Genomic DNA, 20,595 nt, shown 5'->3' on the forward strand with positions numbered 1-20,595 from the left:
AGGCATTGATGGTAGGGGCCGTGGGGAAGAGACACGGACATCCACCCCCCTGAATGTATGTTGATTTTGGAAAGGGGGGTGGTGTTGAAATGACTAGGAGGGTGTGTGTATATGTATGCATGCATATGTATGCGTATGAGTGTATGTATGCGTGTGTTTGTATGCGTGAGTGGGCTTGTGTGTGTATGTGTATATATGCATTGTGTGTGTGCGTATGAGTGTGCATGTGTGTGTACGTGTATATATGTGTGTGTGAGTGTATGTATACATGTGTGCGCGTGTGAATGTATGTATACATTTGTTTGTAAGCGTGTGTGTGTATATATGCATGTGTGTGCATGTGTATGTATACATGTGTGTGTATGTATACATGTGTGCATGTATACATGTGTGTGCGTGTATGTATACGTGTGAGTGTGTGTATGAGCGAGAAAGAGACATATAGAAAGGTGAACCATAAAAGAAGCTGCCCCTTTTAACGAAATGATCCCCATCAAGTGCCAATTTCAGGCACGATTGCGTTGCTGGAATAAAGAGATGAGATGGTGGGGGTGGGAGAGAGAGGGAAGAGAGCTGCCTATTGAACGATTTGTTTAACGTTCTAATAGACTAAGCTAAAACAAGGGAACACTGAGATTTTTTTTTAAACGAATTGTCTTGTTCGAAGGTATTTTTGAACGTAGAGAGTTGTGATTTCAAAATGACGCTTGAAAGAATGGAGGCGAACGGACCCGTTCGTAAATTTCAGAGGGGGATTGGATATTTATTTATTTATTTATTTATTGTGTGTGAGAGAGAGAGAGAGAGAGAGAGATGTTGGAGGGAGATACAACTAATTGGATAGTTTTGTTCGGGAATCGACATAGACCGCGATATTGTCTGTATGTTGCCAGTGGTTAAACGATTCGAGGCAGGGTGCTTGCTAGTAAATGCAAAGAGAGCTTTAAATTCATGCATGCCTTTGAGATCATGGAAGTAACCATTTACAGTGGGAATGTCTTAATTCGTATACAATGGCGTGTTTGAGACAGGAAGGCCGTGTTTGCTTCAACTACCCTATTCTTTTACCTCCTCTTGAGAAAGTGGGTGGAATAACACTTAAAATAATGTCTATTTGTATGGCTTTTTTTTCACACATTGTCGAAATTATTTGGCAGTGCCTCAGATTACAGTCAGCTGTTGAATTTATGAATAGTTTACATTTGGGCAATGGTACATGTGGTTCAATGGTGTGAACACTTAAAATAATGCACATATGGATGGCATTTTATCATATTGTCAAAATGGTGTCAACAAGAGAGTCGGGTGTTAAATTTTATGAATGGTATAAAAAGGGCAGTGTTAAATTTGGCAGCCTATTGATTGAACGACAGCACAGAAGCAGGCCCTTCGGCCCACCGAGTCCACACCAACCATCAATCACCCGTTCACACTGGTTCAATGTTATTCCACTTTCTCTCATCCACTCCTATACACTTAGGGGCAGTTTACAGAGCGCCAGTTAACCTACAAACCTGCACGTCTTTGGGATGTGGGAGGAAACCGGAGGAACCCCGGGGTAGTTAGTGGAAGAACGTGCAAACTCCACACAGGCAGCATCCGAGCTCAGGATGGAACCTGGGTTTCTGGCGTTGTGAGGCAGCAGCTCTACCCGCTGTGCAACTGTGTGTTGCATACCATTCTTAACACTTTATTTCTATTGTCTTCAATGGAAGTAAAACTGAGAAAGATCCAAAGGGGCTACTCATTATCAAGTACTATCTTGCATTATAAAATGTAACCCACCCCCTTAAGGGCCTGTCCCATTTACGCAACTTTCTCGGCGACTGCCGGCATCCGTCATAGGTCATTGCAGGTCGCCGATAATTTTCAACATGCTGAAAATCCAGCGGCGACCAGAAAGACGCTGCGACTCTTTGGGCGACTGAGGAGACGGCTCACGACCACACAGGCGACACCCTGGCGACAGGTCGCGGGGTGAAGCCTGAATGGTTGTGAGTAGTCGCCCAAAGAGTCGTACCTTGCTCTGTCTCTCCAGAGATGCTGGCCTGTCCCGCTGAGTTACTCCAGCATTTATAGTTAGATCCAACCTACAAGACCTCAGCAGCGGACAAAGTAATCTTGAACTCAACGGCTGTGAAGGTGGATGAAGGCTGCAACAGATCTATCAGCTCCAGTTGTCTTGGTTCCCTTGCCATTGGAATGAGTTGAGTGATTTGTGAAGGACCGTGTGCTTCTTGGAGTGCAACATCAAGTACACGTTAAACAAACGCACGCACAGGCATCTTCCTTCTGTGAGCAGCACAAAACTTCTCAAGACCTTCGGCGATCGGAGCAGGGCGACGGGGGCAGGCCGCATGATGGCTGGAAGGTCCCAGTCAAGAACTGGCACGGAAGCGATGAATACTTAATTAAATCGCTCAACTTTGGACAGACGCAAGAAAGTTGTTCGGTAGCACCCGATCTGCCATCTGGAATTACCCGTCCTGAATGCCGAAGAATTTTCAAAGCCAGGACTGGACTCGTAAGCCACCTGAGAGTCCATAAAAATAACTGATCGTAGACCATCATCCTCGACCTCGCGGGATAGCCACAGCATTGTGTGTCCGCCAAACCTCTAAACTCTCCACGTAGCTGCAGTATTTGTGCAGCTGTTCTGGTTGTGATTCTGACTGATGATGGCCAGCTTGTTGGCGAGAAATCCAATGATGATTGCGTTACTTAACGTCAATCATGGGAGATTACATTGATGAGGTGATCATAATGTGGTATTTGCCCTGCACAAATGCTGCCCATTGCGTTTCAATCCGGATGTAACATTTGCCTTGGTCTTAACCACATGCAGACAATATGTGAAGAAGTGCGGATGGAATTTAGCAAAGTGTAGTAATCAAAGATGTAAAAGGCCTGTACCACTTAGGCCATTTTTTCGGAGACTACAGGCTGTCGCCACATGGTCGCGGGGTAACGCCTGTATGGTTGCGAGTCGTCTCCTCAAGTCCCTGAAGAGTCGTAGCGTTTTTCTGGTCGCTGCTCGATTTTGAAATGTTCAAAACATTTCGCCGACTGCGGGCTTCTTCTTCTTGCGTGTGGCGTGCACAGCCTAAAGTTGTAGGACAACTTGTTCAATTTGATCTTACTTGATTGTGCACGCCGGGTTGATTGCATTCGTCGATACAGGGCGGACCACGTGAAGGTTGCAATCTCCCACCCCGACTGTGGGCTTGACGTACCTTGTCTTCTCCTGTCGTCAGGATGACACAGGTTGTCGCCAGGTGATGTTGGTTGTCACCTGGTGCTAATTCGGTGAATTCCATTGGGGACTACCTACGTCAACCGGCAACAGGTACCGGCGACTGAATTGTCTTTAGTTGTCGCCGACAGGGTCGTAGCTTGTCACGGGTGGACGTACCTGGTTCTAGGTTGACTTTGGTTGTCACCTGTGTGGTCGTAGGTGTGACCATAGGTGGACGTCCTAATGAGTCGCCAGTTGTTGGTAGCTTGCCATAAACTAGGTGGTAGGTTATCGTAGCTTGTCGTGGGGGGGGGGGGTCCAGTTGTTGCTTTTTCGGCCACCTGCTACGACAATGACAGTCGCCGAAAAGATCGCCTAAGTGGGACAGGCCCTTAATTATTGAGGCAGCTGAGATAATTGGACTGACCCTGAAGCTCTCAGCCCCTGGTCATCAACACAGCACATTGGCTTTTCAGGGCTCGAGCTTAACTTTTTTTCCCGGTTGCCAGCCGGAGGAAACTGCTGGAGGAACTTGACGGGAGAGGCATCATCTGCCAAGGGTTTGCACAGTCAGTCTGTGTTTTGTGTTGGGACCTTTCTTCAGACTCCTCCCCTTTCTGACGTAAAGTTTGAAGAAGGGTCCTGACCTGAAACGTCGCCTTGTGTAAATCAACTTCCTTCACTGCACAACCTCAGCACTGCGGTGGCCGTGTCACCTCATTGTTACTTCCATGTTCTTTCAGCAATCTTTTTAAATCGATTCTTCAAAGGCCGACTCATTCTCTCAAATCTAAACAACAACCGTGCATCTTATTTTTGGTCTAGGGGACTTCCGAATAGTGTCTGACGGCGTGGAAACGCCGTCAGACACTATTCGGAAGTCCCCTGGACCAAAAATAAGATGCACGGTTGCTGTTTAGTCCCCTTCAGCCCAACTTGCCCAAACCGCCCAACATGCCCCCCCCATCCCACCTGCCATTGGCCCATATCCCTCTAAACCTGCTATGGCCCATATCCTTAAATGTTGCTAAACCTGTCTCATTCTATCCGTCTTTTATGCCGCAAATGCGCCAATCGTGACATTTGTTTGGAGAGCCTTGTCTCCTGCCTTACAGCGTCTCTGCAGCTTCTCACCTCGCTCACTTCACTGAAATTGTGAGGACATATCGTTATAATTCTTGGTCTCCTCGATGGGCACCCACTACTGGTGCAAATGTTCTGGCGCACGTAGAGTTTTGTAGCGTTCGCCCCCAGGTTGATCCCCCTGCTTTCTGTACGGGTTTGTACTCGCCCCGATTGACCGTGTGGGGTTTTCCGAGATCTTTGGTTTCCTCCCACATTCCAAAGACATACAGGTTTGTAGGTTAATTGCTTTGGTAAATGTAAAAATTGTCCCTAGTGGGTGTAGGATAGTGTTAATGTGCGTGAATCGCTGGTTGGCGCGGACTCGGTGGGCCGAAGGGCCTGTTTCCGTGCTGTGTCTCTAAAACTAAAACACAAAGTGCTGGAGTAACTCAGCAGGTCAGGCAGAATCTGCACAGCTTCTTCAACCTGAAGAAGAGTCCTGACCCAAAACCTATCCAAGTCCTCCACAGATGTAAACCTGTTGAGTTACTCCAGCACTTTGTGTTTTGCTAAAGATTCCAGTATCGTTAATTCCACGTGATTTTATTTCTCTATTTGCCTCTTTAGTTTTCAATTTAGTTTCGAGATACAGTGCGGAAAGAGGCTCTTCGGCACGCCCAGTCCGCACCGACGTGCGATCCCCACACAATTACACCATCCTACACACACTAGGGACAATTTACAAGTATACCAAGCCAATGAACCCACATACCTGTACATCCTTGTAGTGTGGAAGGAAACCGGAGCTCCCGGAGAAAACCCCACACGAGTCAATACAGACAAAGTTAGGGCACATGGTGTTGGGGGTAGAGTGCTGACATGGATAGAGAATTGGTTGGCAGACAGGAAACAGAGTAGGGATTAACGGGTCCCTTTCAAGAATGGCAGGCAGTGACTAGTGGCGTATCGCAAGGCTCGGTGCTGGGACCACAGCTAGTACAATATACATCAATGATTTAGATAAAGAGATTCAAAGTAACATTGATGTAAAGCTGGGTAGCAGTGTGAACTGGCCTACTCCTGCACCTATTGTCTATTGACAAGAACACATAGTCTGGATCAAACCCAGGTCTCTGGCACTGTAAGGCAGCAACTCTACCACTGTGCCACCGTGACTCCCTTGTTTGGGTAACTGTATTTTGAATGTGAAATCTATTCTGTGATGGACCTTGTTCCTTCTGATTGCCTACGTGCTACCTCCCCTTGCCACTGGTTCAAATTCCACAGCAATGTCAATTTAATGTAGCAACTCGACTGTAGCAGAAACATCTCACTGCACTTCGCAGAAGGGTTGTCAAATAAAATTTGATACTGAATCAGAAAGGAGATATATTTGGATAGTTGGCCAGAAACCTTGCTCACAGAGCCAGGTTTTAAGGAGGTCCTTAAAGGCAGGGAAGGAGTTTGGGGAAAAGTTGAGGAAGGAACTTGAGAACTGAAATCCTTGGCAGCTGAAGGTATGAGTGCCATTGCTGGAGCTATTGAATTTGGAACTAAGCAGGAGCCAAAATTAGTGAAAGGCTGAGTGAGACCCCCAGAGGGTTATAAAGCTGGAGGAGATAGGAAAGCCTGACCTCATGGAAGAATTTGAATGCAAGGGAAGAAAGTTTTAAAATTGAAGCAATGCTTAGTTTAGTTTAAAGATACAGCGTGCAAACAGGTCCCTCGGCCCACCAAGTCCGCGCTGACCAGCGATCCCCACACATTAACACCATTGTACACACACACACACTAGGGACAATATACAATTTTTACCAAAGCCAATTAACCTATAAACTCTTTGGAGTGTGGGAGGAAACCGGAGCACCCGGAGGAAACCCACTCGGTCACAGGGAGAACGTACAACCTCCGTACAGATAGCACCCGTAGTCAGGATCGAGCCCGGGTCACTGACGCTGTAAGGCAGCAACTCTACCGCTGCACCGTTGAGCCAATATGTCGGGAAGCATAGTGGTGAGCGAGACTTGATGTGAGTCGAGACGCTGGGGCTGATTTTTTAGGGATGAACTTTGGATTACCGAGTTTAATTCGGTAAATCTTTGGGCATCTTTTCTTTCCACGGTCACGTCTTCCAGCACCAAACTGCTGTCGTTCATTTTGCCTGAAGGTTAGAATAACTTTTTCTGCTTTTTCATTTCTTGGAAATTGAAGTAGGTAATTAGTTATTTTCTTGCGGGTTCAGAATGAGGGGGACCCTTAACTCTGTAACTTACGAATTGTGGTGAATTCAGCAAAGATTTGCAAATGCGGGTGGCACAGTGGTTGACCTACCGCCTCACAATGCCAGTGAACCGGGTTTGATCTAGACTTCGGGTGCTGTCTGTGGAGAGTCTGCATGTTCTCCGGACCGGGTGCACCGGTGCACCGGTTCCCCCCCACATTCCCAAAGATGTGTGGATTTGTAAATTAATTGACTGCTGCAGATGCCCTTGGTGTGTAGAGGGTGGATGAGAAGTGAGATGGCAACAGATCCAATGTGAATGGGTGACCGATGGTCGGTATGGACTAGGTGGGCTGCAGGGGCTGGTTGGCATGCTGTAACTCTAAACTATTTGGACAAACAATTATATTTGCCTGCAGTTTGCATTAACTTCGTGTTCCCAACCACAGTATTGTGGTTTTGTGGATGAATGCTGGTTGCCCTCTTTGTCATTAGCCACACGTCTTGCATTATGCTACTGCCATCAGTAATTAAATGCTGCTGCACTCTGCGGCAGGAATTCTTGGGATTAGCAATCCTTGCCAGTAGCATTCACTGACATTCGCTCACTCAGCCAGGCAGTAAATGGGAGCAGGAGCTGAGGACAGTGTGGACCGGATTAACCAGGAGCCATGCTGAGAATGAAAGTGATCTTCATTGGTCGGGTTGATGTGGAAAGGAGCAAGAAGGGTCTGTATGTCCGTGTGTGTGTCTGGCCATGTGTGTGCATCTGTCTGTGTGTCTGTCCGTGTGTGTGCATCTGTCTGTGTCTGTCTGTCTGTCTCTGTCTGTCTGTCCTGGATAGGGCTCTTGAAGATAGCGGAGTCAGGGGATATGGGGAGAAGGCAGGAACTGGGTACTGAATGTGGATGATCAGCCATGATCACATTGAATGGCGGTGCTGGCGTGAAGGGCCGAATGGCCTACTCGTGCACCTATTGTCTACTGTCTATTATTATGGAATGGGGAGGAGAGGGAAAACTATTCCATTGTTTACTGACTCCCTTGACACTCTTAAAAGTTATTTTTAATGCTAACCTTGTCTTTTGTCCTTCACATCTTCAACTATGCAGTAATAGATGATTTAAAGCCTCCATTTATATTTTTTGTGTAGGTTGAATCCAGAATGATGTCTTTACTTGGTGAACCATTCCAGAAGTAAGCTTCACCTGCACCGGACGTCAGGATGTCTCAGCCCACAAGCAGTAAGGAGCATTGGAGACCCTGGGAGTTTTCCGGGATCAGCCGACAGGAGTTGGCCCTGGCGGAAGCTCTTCAGATGGAGTACGACGCTCTGTCAAGACTTCGGCAGGGCAGCACCACAGCAAGGGATGACGGCAAGCAAAAGCCCAAACACATCAACAGCCTGCAGCTGATTTCCTTTGAAGAGCCTTTGTTGGAATACAGCCAAATGGGAAATGACTGCAATGTCATTAAAGGATCGCACGGCCTGTCGGGGTCGGACCCTAGTCTGAATTATAGCAAAGGTTGCCCGTTGCCAAATGAAGGCATCGCTTGTTCTTCTACCTCAGTACCCGGGCCGCCAGATCAATGCCAAGAGGGTGTGTCTCCTGAGACCACTGCCACAACCACCACCAACTCCTCCAACAGTGACTCGACTCACCAACCCGTGGGTACAAACCTCCTCACCAGCGAGGGTACAACTTGCCAGCAAGGAGATTGTTCCATCAATGAGCATGTTCCACCAGTCCCACCACGGGCTCCTCTTGGCCCAGGTCGAAATGCCACCGTAACGGATAATTGGCACAAGGGGTTACCCAGTGAGGGCATTGAGAAATTGAACGCGCCAAATGATATCAATCTCTTCTCTCCCACCAGCGACGATTCAAATGGGAAAATAGTTGAACCTCCAACGATTTACACTGGCCAAAAGTTTCCCGATGATGATTTTGGATTGATTGACTACGACGACTTGAATGACGCCATAACAAAACTGAATTTAATGTCCACCTATGGGGAGGGTTCAAAACTTATACAAGTCGGGAGCATTAGCCCTAATTCTGCCTTTAAAGGAAAAGACAGAAAGGGGGAGAAGTCGGGAAAGCCTGTCAGTAGAAGTAAGACTCTTCCACCTCAGGTCCCTCCAAGGACCTATGTGTCCAGATGTGGGAACCAAAACAACACTGTTCACCAGGCCAAAAACCGAAGAGTCTCCGTCAATCCGGTGAGATTTGTGATTAAAAATGTTCTAAATGTTCTAATTGTGAAGAAGGTTTAGGCTGTTTGCAGTGCCCAGAAGGATGTTATAAGTATCTTGCAGTGCCCAGAGGATGTTATAAGTATCTTGCAGTGCCCAGATACTTATGCCCAGAAGAATGTTACAAGATTCTGCTTGTTAAAATAGTCGTGTAAAGGTTTGCAACATGAATTCACCTTTTCATCTCTAGACTTTGTCCACCCATCTGCTAAATCAAACCCCATCCAGCTATCAAGCCATGCTTTGTCCTGCCAGCCTTTTCTACCCGACCACAATCAGTCTGAAGAAGGGTCCCAAGCTGAAACGTTGCCCATTCATTCCATCCACATATAATGCCTGACCCGCTGAGTTTCTCCAGCACTTCCTGTTCCTTGCAAGAATTTTCAGTACAGTACTGATTTAAAACCATTTCCCCATACTTCTGCAATAATAAATGTGGAGGTGCATCTGCTTTGACATGTTCATAAGTAATAGGAGCAGAATTAGGGCATTTGGCCCCATCAAGTTTACTCCGCCATTCAATCATGGCTGATCTACCTTAGAAATTCTATATTTGAATTTCATTGCCCTATCTGGGACACATGACAATAAACTCTCTTGACTTGACTACCTTTCCCTCTCAACTCTGTTCTCTTGCCTTTTACCCGGTACCCCTGACTGACACCTTTACTAATCAAGAATCTGTAAATCTCCGCCTTAAAAATATCCATTGACCTGACCTCCACAGCCATCTGTGGCAACGAATTCCACAGATTCACCATCCTTCTTCTCTCTTTTCTAAAGGTACGTCCTTTAATTCTGGGGCTCTGCCCTCTAGTCCTAGACTCTCCCACTAGTGGAAACCTCGTCTCCACATCCACTCTATCCAGGCCGTTCACTGTTCGGTAAGTTTCAATGAGGTTCGCCGTTATACTCCAGCGAGAAGAGGCCCAGTGCCGTCCCAAACGCTCACCATATGTTAATCCACTCACTCCTGGGATCATTATTCTCTGTAAAATGGCGCACAGGGAAGGGTTAGAACTCTGGTGCAGGAACATCAGCCCTTCACAGCTGCTTTGCGGAGACGAATGGGTGTGACAAGCGCTTTGAGAACTACAGTGCAGGAAGACTGCACGGCGTCAGAAATGTTGGAACAGCACACTGCATTGTGCAGGAATCCAAAGGAAACGTGGAGCCTCGGTATGAAGTCTAATCTCTCACAGATTATAAACACAAGAATGGCAGCAGCACGTGCCAAGGCACCTTAATAAATTCAAAATCTCCGCAACGTCACTGACTTGGCAGAACTCCTGGTGTTCAAACACACTTTATCAAAACCTCCAAATGCTGTGATACTGGTTAGAAGAAGTGGAATCATTCTGTCGGCTAGTTTTTGGTGGTCAACCAAAATTTAACAGAAACCTAATCTCCTGCCAATAGTTTTGTTGTGAGGAGCTGCACTGTGCGAAGTAATTGAAACTTTACTCTGTGTGTCAGTTCTTAAAGTCAGAGTCGAACAGCACCAAAACAGGCCCTTCAGTTCAAGCCTAGTCCCATTTGCCCATATCGCTTTAAACCTTCTCCAATCCATGTACCTGTCCACGTGTCTTCTAAATGTTGTTATACCTGCCACACCTATATCATCTGGCACCTCGTTCCATATCCCCACCAGCCTCTGTGTGGAAAAATACTGCGTTCAGGCTCCTATTAAATCGTTCCCATCTCAATTTACATATTTATTGGGTCTCCCCTCAACATCTGATGTTCGAGAGGAAACGATCCAAGTTTGTCCAGCCTCTCTTTGTAACTCGTACCCCTCAGGACACAGCACGGTGGCGCAGCAGTAGAGTTGCTGCCTTACAGCGCCAGAGACCCGGGTTCGATCCTGACTACGAGTGCTGTTTGTATGGAGTGTGTACGTTCTCTCTGTGACCTGCGCGGGTTTTCTCCAGGAGCTCGGGTTTCCTCCCATACTCCAAAGACAAACGGGTTTGTCGGTTAATTGGCTTGGGAAAGCAGTACATTGTCCCTAATATGTGTAGGATAGTGTTAGTGTGCGGAGATCCGTGGTCGTAGACTCGGTGAGTCGAAGGGCCTGTTTCTGCACTGTATCTCTAAACTAAACTAAACTAAATTAAGCTGCATGCAATACTCCAAATGTAGCCTTACTAAAGTCCTAGAGAGCTGAGCACATTTGAGAAATTATTTCAGGCAGTTATGGATACGTTTATTTCTTGTGCAGTTATTACAGTGACACATGGGTATCTTTATTTTTGTTCACGTTGGCAGTCTTGCATCAAGTCGCTCTGTTTTTCTTCCATCTTTTATCCCCAACAGTTTACACTGGCACTCTTCACATTGGCATTTCTCCTCTTCGTGCCTATTCCTCTGCCTTCATCATGGCTTGAATTGTAACACTAACCTTCCCTACCATTTTACTCTGACGTTATTCCGTATCTGCCTGACCAGTTTTGGACAGCTTACTCGATCAAACTGTGCATTGCTGTGTTGGCAGGAAGTTCCCTTGCAAATCTGTTCACAGTGTGGACCAGAAATCTATACATGGTATCTTAAATGCCTGATGCTGTTTCCACAGTAGGACAGTGATTTTACCAACCAAACAAAAATAGATTCTAGTGGAGGTGGAAGAGTTAAGGAGCTAAATGTAACTTGGAAAATTGTCTTTCTAAATTGTGAATGTTTTGAACAGTCGATGATCGCTGGCTCTCCTTGCAATCTTTGCCACTTTGGATTTGGGCCAAGCTACAAATTTCCATTCCCCTTCTGCCTGCTGTGATTACCTTGGTTACACATTTCATACAGACGTGGGTGACATTGTACCAGCTCACGTACTTGCTCTCAGTCATTTCTTTGACATGATAACGTCTCATTGCATACGATTCCGTGCTTATTCGATGCAACTGATGCAAGTACAACATCGTGACTGATGGGAACTGGAGACTGTGCGACGCAAGGCCAACCTTTAATTGGATTTGTCCGAGCTGCTCTTTCACGAACGCTATCGTACATTGCTGAACAAAGCCTGGATGATTATTCTCCCTGTGCCTGATCTGCTCTTTTTGGAGTTGGGCCAAGCCACATAAGATTCTTCTTTCTGTTAGACCGCATCGCCTTAGTGATGTATTTATTGTATGATGAACGGGAAGTACTCCATACCCAATGTGTTTCAGCCCACGATGGTCATCATACCACATGAGAGTTAGCACACATATGGCCCAAGAAATTTGAAACATATGTGGTCTACTCTTCTCCCCACTCCTAGTCTGCTGAATCTCCTCTCCCCGACCTTGCTTCATTGCCAGAGTCAGCAAGAAATGCTGGGGCAACTCGGTGACACAGCGCCAGAGACCCGAGTTCGATCTTGACTATGGGTGCTGTCTGTACAGTATTTGTACATTCTGTCTGTGACCGCATGGGTTTTCCCTGGGTGCTTCAGTTTCCTCCCACACTCCAAAGCCGTGAAGGTTTGTAGGTTAATTTGGCTTCGGTAAAAATTGTAAACTATCTCTTGTGTGTGTGTGTGTGTGTGTGTAGGATAGTGTTAGTGTGCGGGGATCGTTGGTTGGCGAAGGACTCGATGAGCCAAAGGGCCTGTTTCCGCGCTGTGTCTCTAAACTAAAATAAACTCCAAGGACGTACAGGTTTGGAGGTTAATTTGGCTTTGGTAAAAAATTGTAAATTGTCCCCAGTATGTAGGATGGTGCTCGTGCATAGAAATGGCTGGTCGGCACGGACTCATAAAGGGCTGAAGTGCCTGCTTCCACGCCGTTTCCCAAAAGAACTAAACTAAATCAGCATTAAATTCTGTCAAACCAACAGACTAACATTACAGAATACAAAATACCATGATTCTGTCGGTACATATTTATCGATTTACCGTGAAATCAAGTAACGGATGTCTCTTGAGCAAAACACAAAGTGCTTGAGTAACTCAGCAGGTCAGGCAGCATCTGTAGAGGGAATGGACAGACGGCGTTCGTTGGGATCCAGATGATTCTGCTCAAGCTAGCCTAGAAAATAAAAAAATATATCAACGCGGGCCTGGATTTTTCTTGGATCATAGATTTTCAAAAAGAGCTATGATGGTTAAATTGTTCCCTTTTTTTGCTTAATTCTACGATTTAAAGTAACCACAAAGGCAACAGATGAATCTGATGAAGCATCAGTACACTAAGTTGTTTTTCTAATGAATAATACTCTTCAGGAATGATCTTTCACATTAGAAATATAATGTGGTACAACTTTTGCTAGACCTTGGATGTGGGTAGCTATCAGACCAAATGGGCTGTTTTCAACTCACTTATGTTGATGTACTAGCGTGTGAAATATTTCTGCTGTGCTCCTCAATAAACTAGTCTTTAGTTACAGTGTCACCGACCATAGGGTGAATGCAGTCTTTTGCCCAGGTTAGTGGAAGCAAGAATCGTGGCACGGGTTAAAGGTGAGAGGGGCAAGACTGGGAGGTGGGGGACGTTTTCCTCTCAGAGGGTAGTGGGTATGTAGAACGAGCTGCCAGAGGAGGTAGAGACAGGTACTATAAACAGGAATTAAAAGACACTTTGACAGGTACTTGGATAGGAAATGTTCAGAGGTATATGCGCCAAACGTGGGCAAATGGAACCAGCTCGAGGGCAGGTTGGTCAGCATAGACAATTTGGACCGAAGGTCCTGCTTTCTTGTACCATGACTGACTCTATAATTATTCATCAGGTTTTTGACTGCCACATTTTCCCACGAATACTTAATTATGCATTTAGCCATGCCTAGTCGGCTACGATTTCAGCTGTTCAAATGTGTCACGACCATATATCACTCCAATTAGCTGCCTCTTGCTGTGTGCATCACTGCTCACGATTACCAGTCACCATCTGAGCTGTGCAGAATTATAATGCAGTCGTGTATTCTAATGTTCCTTACCAATGGTTCTTATAACTCACCCGTTCATCTACTCTGCAACCCATGTCCAATTTAACACCTCACTAATGCTACCAATATCTGCAATTGGCCAGAACTGTTGTTAATGAGTTGACATCTGCCTTCTGCATACACTGCAAACCAGCATCTTCAGTTCCTGGTTTATCCAAATTCATCTGCCTGCTACACGAGCTGTATAATGCCCCTTTCATCTCATCGATGTAACCTTAAATCATGCACCATCATGCCCCATCATTTTTTTTCCCCCCTTTAGTTTCCTTTTTTCCCCCCCCCCCCCCCACATCCACGTTAAATTAGTCACTCACACAGATCATTCTTTCTTCCCTCCCCTACATTGGCTCCACTATTCTCACCCCTCCTCTGTCCCTTCTTCTCCCCCCTTCCCTTCTCTTTCTCCCTCTTTCCCCTTCTCTCTCCCCTTTCACCCCTCCCTTCACTGTTCCTCTCTCCCCTTTTCTCTTTTTGTCCCACCATTGCATCCTCCACCTCCCCTGTCTCTCCCCCTCCTCCCCCCCCCCCCCCTTTTTTCTCTCCCTCCTTTCTCGTTTTCTCCTCCCTCCCCATCCCTCTGCCCTCCCTTTATCTATCCTCCTTCTCCTCCCTCCCCCTCCTTCCCTCATCTTCTCTCTCTCCCTCAACCTCATCATCTCTCCCCTCCCTCTCTGTCCCCCTCCCACCCTTCCCCTCTTTGCTCTCTACCTCCCTTCTCTCTTCCCCCCTTATCTGTCCCCTCCCTCCTCCTCTTTTCTCCTCCCTCTCCCTCTCCCCCTTTCCCTCCCTCTCTCTTTTTCTCTCCCTCTCCCCATCTTCTCTCTCTCCCCTCCCTATTTTTTTGTTCTCTCTCTCCTCTCTTTTCTCTCCCCTTCCTCTGCCACCCTCTTCTCTCACTTTTCTCTCTCCACCACCCCATCTTCTCTCCCTCCCTATTTTTTTTCTCTCTCCTCTCTTTTCTCTCCTCTCCCTCCCTCTTCCTCTTCTCTCTTTTTTCTCCCTCCCTTCCTCTTCCTCCACCCTCTTCTCTCTCTTTTCTCTCCTTCCCCCCATCTTCTCTCTCCCCCCTATTTTTTTTTCTCTCTCCTCTTTCTCTCCCTCCCTCCCTTCCTCTTCCTCCACCCTCTCCTTTCTTTCTTCTCTCCCTTCCTCTGCCCCCTCTTCTCTCACTTTTCTCTCCCCTCCCTCCCTCTTCCTCCACCCTCTTCTCTCACTTTCTCTCTCTCCTTCACCCCATCTTCTCTCCCCCTATTTTTTTTTTTCTCTCTCCTCCTCTTTCTCTCCCTCCCTCCCTCCCTTTTCCTCCACCCTCTTTTCTCTCTTTTCTCTCTCCCCCCACCCATCTTCTTCTCTCCCCCCTATTTTTTCTCTCTCCCTCCTCTCTTTTCTCTCCCTCCCTCCCCCCTCTTCTCTCTCTTTTCTCTCCCTCCCCCACCCTCCACCCTCTCTCTCTCTTTTTCTCTCCCTCACCCCATCTCTCTCTCCCCTCTCTCTTTTTCTCTCCTCCCCCTCTCTTTTCCTCTCTTTTCTTTTCCCTCTCCCTCCACCCTCTTCTCTCTCTTTTCTTCCCCCTCCCCCCATCCCCCCCACCCCCTCTCCCCCCCCCCCCCCCCCCTCTCTCTCCCTCCCTCCCTCCCTCACTCCCCGGTGGCAGGGGGCAGACAGACAGACAGACAGGCCGGGCCGGGCCGGGCAGATGTCGGTGCTGTGGGCGGGCGGCTTGACGCTGCTGGTGCTGGTGCTGAGCGTGACGCTGTGGCTGCTGCCGGCGGCGAGGCGGTTGGGAGCGCGGGCGGGCCAGGCCTCGGTGGCGGCCCTGGTCACCCTGGTAACGGCGCGGCCTAGGCCCAAAACCTCAAACTAACCCTCTAACCACCATCCCTCTGCAAAAACATTCTATAACCCCCCTGCTCCAAACACCTGAGATGATGCAAAAAAACTGGGGTTGTTCAGCTGGAGAAATATTGTCTTTATTTTCTTATTATTTTATATCTAGTTTAATAATAATAATAATACATTTTATTTATGGGCGCCTTTCAAGAGTCTCAAGGACACCTACCTGCTAATTTTTTGTAAGAGGAAAAACATGTAAGGGGAATGAAATAAATAGTAGAGACATGACTAGTACATAAAGACTTATAACAACAGGTAAAGGACACCTGGACAGGTGCATGGGTACAAAAAAAGGGCAGTAGTGGATAGGTGGTTACATCCTTAAGTAGTTATAGAAACATAGAAATTAGGTGCAGGAGTAGGCCATTCGGCCCTTCGAGCCTGCACCGCCATTCAATATGATCATGGCTGATCATCCAACTCAGTGTCCCGTACCTGCCTTCTCTCCATACCCCCTGATCCCCTTAGCCACAAGGGCCACATCTAACTCCCTCTTAAATATAGCCAATGAACTGGCCTCAACTACCCTCTGTGGCAGAGAGTTCCAGAGATTCACCACTCTCTGCGTGAAAAAAGTTCTTCTCATCTTGGTTTTAAAATATTTCCCCTTTATCCTTAAGCTGTGACCCCTTGTCCTGGACTTCCCTAACATCGGGAACAATCTTCCTGCATCTAGCCTGTCCAACCCCTTAAGAATTTTGTAAGTTTCTATAAGATCCCCTCTCAATCTTCTAAATCCTAGAGAGTATAAACCAAGTCTATCCAGTCTTTCTTCATAAGACAGTCCTGACATCCCAGGAATCAGTCTGGTGAACCGTCTCTGCACTCCCTCTATGGCAATAATGTCCTTCCTCAGATTTGGAGACCAAAACTGTACGCAATACTCCAGGTGTGGTCTCACCAAGACCCTGTACAACTGCAGTAGAACCTCTCTGCTCCTATACAATCCTTTTGCAATGAAAGCTAACATACCATTCGCTTTCTTTACTGCCTGCTGCACCTGCATGCCTACCTTCAATGACTGGTGTACCATGACACCCAGGTCTCGCTGCATCTCCCCCTTTCCCAATCGGCCACCATTTAGATAATATTGTCTAAAATTAAAAAGATTATGTCTTTTCTGCTGCTGAAATGTGTAGGATGAAACTGCAGATGCTGGTTTACACCTAAGAAAGACACAAAATGCTGGAGTAACTCAGCGGGCAGGCAGCATCTCTGGAGAGAAGGAATGGGTGATGTTTTGGGGTTGGGACCCTGGTGACCCTTGGAGGTTTAGAAGGATATATGAGCCAAACGCTAAGATAGACACAAAGAGCTGGTTTTTGAAGAAGTGTCTCGTCCCGAAACATCCTCTCCAGAGATACTGCATGTCTACAGAGTTACTCCAGCATTTTATGTATCTCTGCTGGAGGAACTGTGGGTCAAGCAGCATCTCTGGAGAACATGGATAGGTGATGTTTCAGGTTAGGACCCTTCTGGCCTGATCTGAAATGTCATCCATCCCTTTTCTCTCGAGATGCTGCCTGACCCACTGAGTTACTCCAGCACTTTGTGTCTTTTCTGTGGTATAGACCTGCATCTGCAGTTCTTTGTTTCTACATGGGCCAAACGCAGGCAGGTGGGACTAATGTAGATGGGGCATGTTGGTCGGCAGGGGCAAGTTGGGCCGAAGGGCTTGTTTCCGTGCTGTATGACAAAGTCCAACTAATCTCCATCAATGTGTATTCTCCACCAGCCTGATTTCACCTTTCCTCACTGATCCCTTCTATCAACTTAACTATTTACTCTTTCTCTTTAATTTGTTTATCTGCTTTAATTTGTTTATCTACTTTCCTCTGAAGTGTAAAAGCACAGCTGGTTTGTGCCATAGCAAATCTCTTGTTATCTCCTCTCTGCTGAAAGTAAAGGACAAAGTGCTGGAGTAACTCAGCCGGTCAGGCGGCATATATGGAGGGGATAGATAGGCGAGGTTTTGTGTTGAGACCCTTCTTCAGACACGACTTCTTCCTTGTGTCTCCTCCTCTTACGGGTTGACCTAACCTAACAAATAAAGCTAGTCATTCCTTTCTTTCGGGCGGGGGGGGGGGGGGGCGGGCGGGGGGAAACGATGTATAAACACTGCTGTAATTTCTACATGGTAAAACCAAAGTGTATAAACATGGCCTTTATTAAAATCTGACAATGTGTACTTTAACCACATGTGATTTTTCCTATTACAAATCTCAAATTGTGGAGTACAGAGGCAAATAAATAAATGATGGGTCTTTGTCCCAAACATTATGGAGGGCTCTGTACTTGTTTCAACTATTTGTTTGCCAATCTATGAGGAGAATGTTCATCTTGAATACCATACTGAATTTATTGGATATTATATTTAGGCTTAAATTTAGTTTTGGTTTCAACCATAAGATGTTTCAATTTATTAAGTTTGTATAATCAAAGAAGGCCTCCTATCATGTTTTGGATTTTTTTATTATTATCAACTCATTTTTCTTCCTGCTTCAAATGTCAATGTTAACCACAAACTTGGGTCAATCATATAAAAGTAAATACTCTGCATCACAACAGTTCAGGAAAGATTCAAATCGTGACACGCACGCAGTTGTTTTTTGGACTGTAACGTGACAAAGGTCTGTTCAAGGATGCGAGTCAAACATTTTACAAATCATTGCAATCTTGCAAGCTCATTAGTCAGGGAGACAATCTCAGTTGTCAGGCACTAATGAATGCCTCTTTATTTTTAGCCAGGAGAAAATTAAATATACCGTTCACAAACATTTTACCATTGAGTAGTGAAGGATATTGATTTGATTATGATGTCTCGAATGGAACAGCTTTTAAATACACTTGCAATTTTCAGTGCTGGAATGGGGCGTTAGACTAGGTCACATTTTATCTTAAATAAAGATCCTCATGCCTTAAAATCAAGCCTCACCATTTTCTTAAATCTCAGTCCTGATATAGTTTTTGATTTTGTGAGTAATGTTAGGACCATAGCAACAACTATTTTGAGGTGCAGAGTGTGTGTCAATTCCCCATTACTGATTAATGGAAAAGTGTAGTTCTCTATATGCTTGTTGACACTGATGAATCATCTTAGTACCATGCGACAAACCACATTAGATCTCTGATCCAGTCTATCGTATATTAGACAGCTCCGATGAACATATGACGCTTGGGCAGCTTACAACCCAGCGATATGGATATTGACTTCCCTTACTTCAAGTAACCCTTGCTTTCCCTCTCTCTCCATCCCTCTCCCAGCCTAGTTTTCTGACTGGTTTGACTGTCCACCTGATTAAATGTTATCTTTTTATCCCTCATTGTCATCTTCTCTTAGCTAACAATGATCTATTCTACATTTTCCTTGACCTTCGTGTCCTTGGATCTCTCGTTTTCACACCTTACCCTTCCATATCTCTGTCTCCCTCTCCCCTGACTCCCAGTCTGATGAAGGGTCTCGACCAGAAAGGTCACCCATTCCCTCTATCCAGAGATGCTGCCTGTCCCGCTGAGTTACCCCAGCATTTTGTGTCTATCTGCAGTGTAATCCAGCATCTGCAGTTCCTTCCTACACAGCTCTGATGTACAACTCTCTGCCATATGGGCCCAGTCATATCTTTGTGATTAGTTTGTGTTCACAATCTTGTCGCTGTTTGTGTACAAACTGCTGTTTGAGGTATATATTGAGGACTCAGTGGGCTGAATGGTTTATTTTTCAGTGTTTAACAGTACGTTGTGTTTGGGTGTTACATTCAATTATATCGTCAAGTCAAGTTTATTTGTCACATACACATACGAGATGTGCAGTGAAATGAAAGTGGCAATGCTCGCGGACATATGTGAAAAGATTGTGACACAAGACAAACAACCAAACAACCAAACAAACTATAAACACAATCATAACACGCATATTCTTTTACATAATAAATAATGGAAGGAAAAACGTTCAGTAGATTGGTATAAAATGTAAGTAATATTCTTTCTATGCATTTCTCTACTTCAGCTGCCATCTTTATTGCTCTGGTATTTAAATGCATATCTACCTTCTGAATTATTTCAGAATGATTGTGAACAATAGTTGTTGATCAGTTTGTTACTCATCTACTCTAACGGCTCTGTGTCAGAATGCTATCTCATCTAACTTGCATAGAATAACACCTTTCAGACACAGGCACTTTGGCCCCAACAGTCCATGACATCATTTATGCTTCACTTATGCCTCCTATCGTTATTTTACTTTGGAGATACAGCATGGAAAGACGACCTTCGATTCGTCAACCATCAATCGCCCATTTGCACTAGTTCTCTGTTATCCCACTTTCACATCCACTCCCTACACATCAGGGGGGCAATTTTTACAATTGACTTACAAACCCGCACGTCTTTGGGATGTGGGAGGAAACCGGAGCACCCGGAGGAAACCCACGCGGTCACAGGGAGAAAGTACAAACTCCTCACAGGCAGCACCCGAGTTCAGGATCGAACCAGGGTCTCTGGCGCTGTGAGGCAGCTGCTCTACCAGCTGCACCACCATGCTGCCCTTGTTCTCCCTCATGCTTATCTACATTTGTTTTAATTTGTCATTACTCACTTATTAACATAACTTTAAAAGTGTAACATAAAATTTATAACACAAAAGATTTCAAGATATGATGAAGCTCTGTGATTGCTAACTATCTCATTCCAACAACGTTATGTGTCACAATCTTTTCCCATATGTCTCTTTGATGTGGTATTTTAGCATTTGTGGGTTAGGTTATAGCTGAAATGCTTACTAAAGCTGATCTAGGAAATAACAGTAGCATGTGTTAAACAGGCTTTTATCATCTTTTGGATTCGCAATTTACAACACTTCAAAGTTCAGCTTGAAGTGTGGCTTGATGCATTACTTGTGCTCATCTAGTGCCAAGAAGCAATGAAGAGTCCCACATAGTTAAATGCAATGATATATATGTGCAGTGAGGGGGAACATATTATCTCCTGGGCATTGCACTA

At 45.8% G+C, this 20,595-nt stretch overlaps 1 protein-coding gene across 1 annotated transcript in view; it reads left to right on the forward strand.

The window, feature by feature from the left end:
• Window positions 1–6,803: 6,803 nt before the first annotated feature.
• Window positions 6,804–20,595, forward strand: part of pik3c2b (phosphatidylinositol-4-phosphate 3-kinase, catalytic subunit type 2 beta) — a 118,825-nt gene continuing 105,033 nt past the window's right edge. Inside the window, exon 1 of the mRNA XM_055654903.1 lies at window positions 6,804–8,745. Within this exon, the coding sequence (XP_055510878.1) occupies window positions 7,747–8,745 (999 nt within the window). The 5' untranslated portion in view covers window positions 6,804–7,746. The remainder of the gene's footprint in view (window positions 8,746–20,595) is intronic.

Source organism: Leucoraja erinacea, chromosome 24, assembly GCF_028641065.1.
Source record: "Leucoraja erinacea ecotype New England chromosome 24, Leri_hhj_1, whole genome shotgun sequence".
Lineage (NCBI taxonomy): Eukaryota > Metazoa > Chordata > Chondrichthyes > Rajiformes > Rajidae > Leucoraja > Leucoraja erinaceus.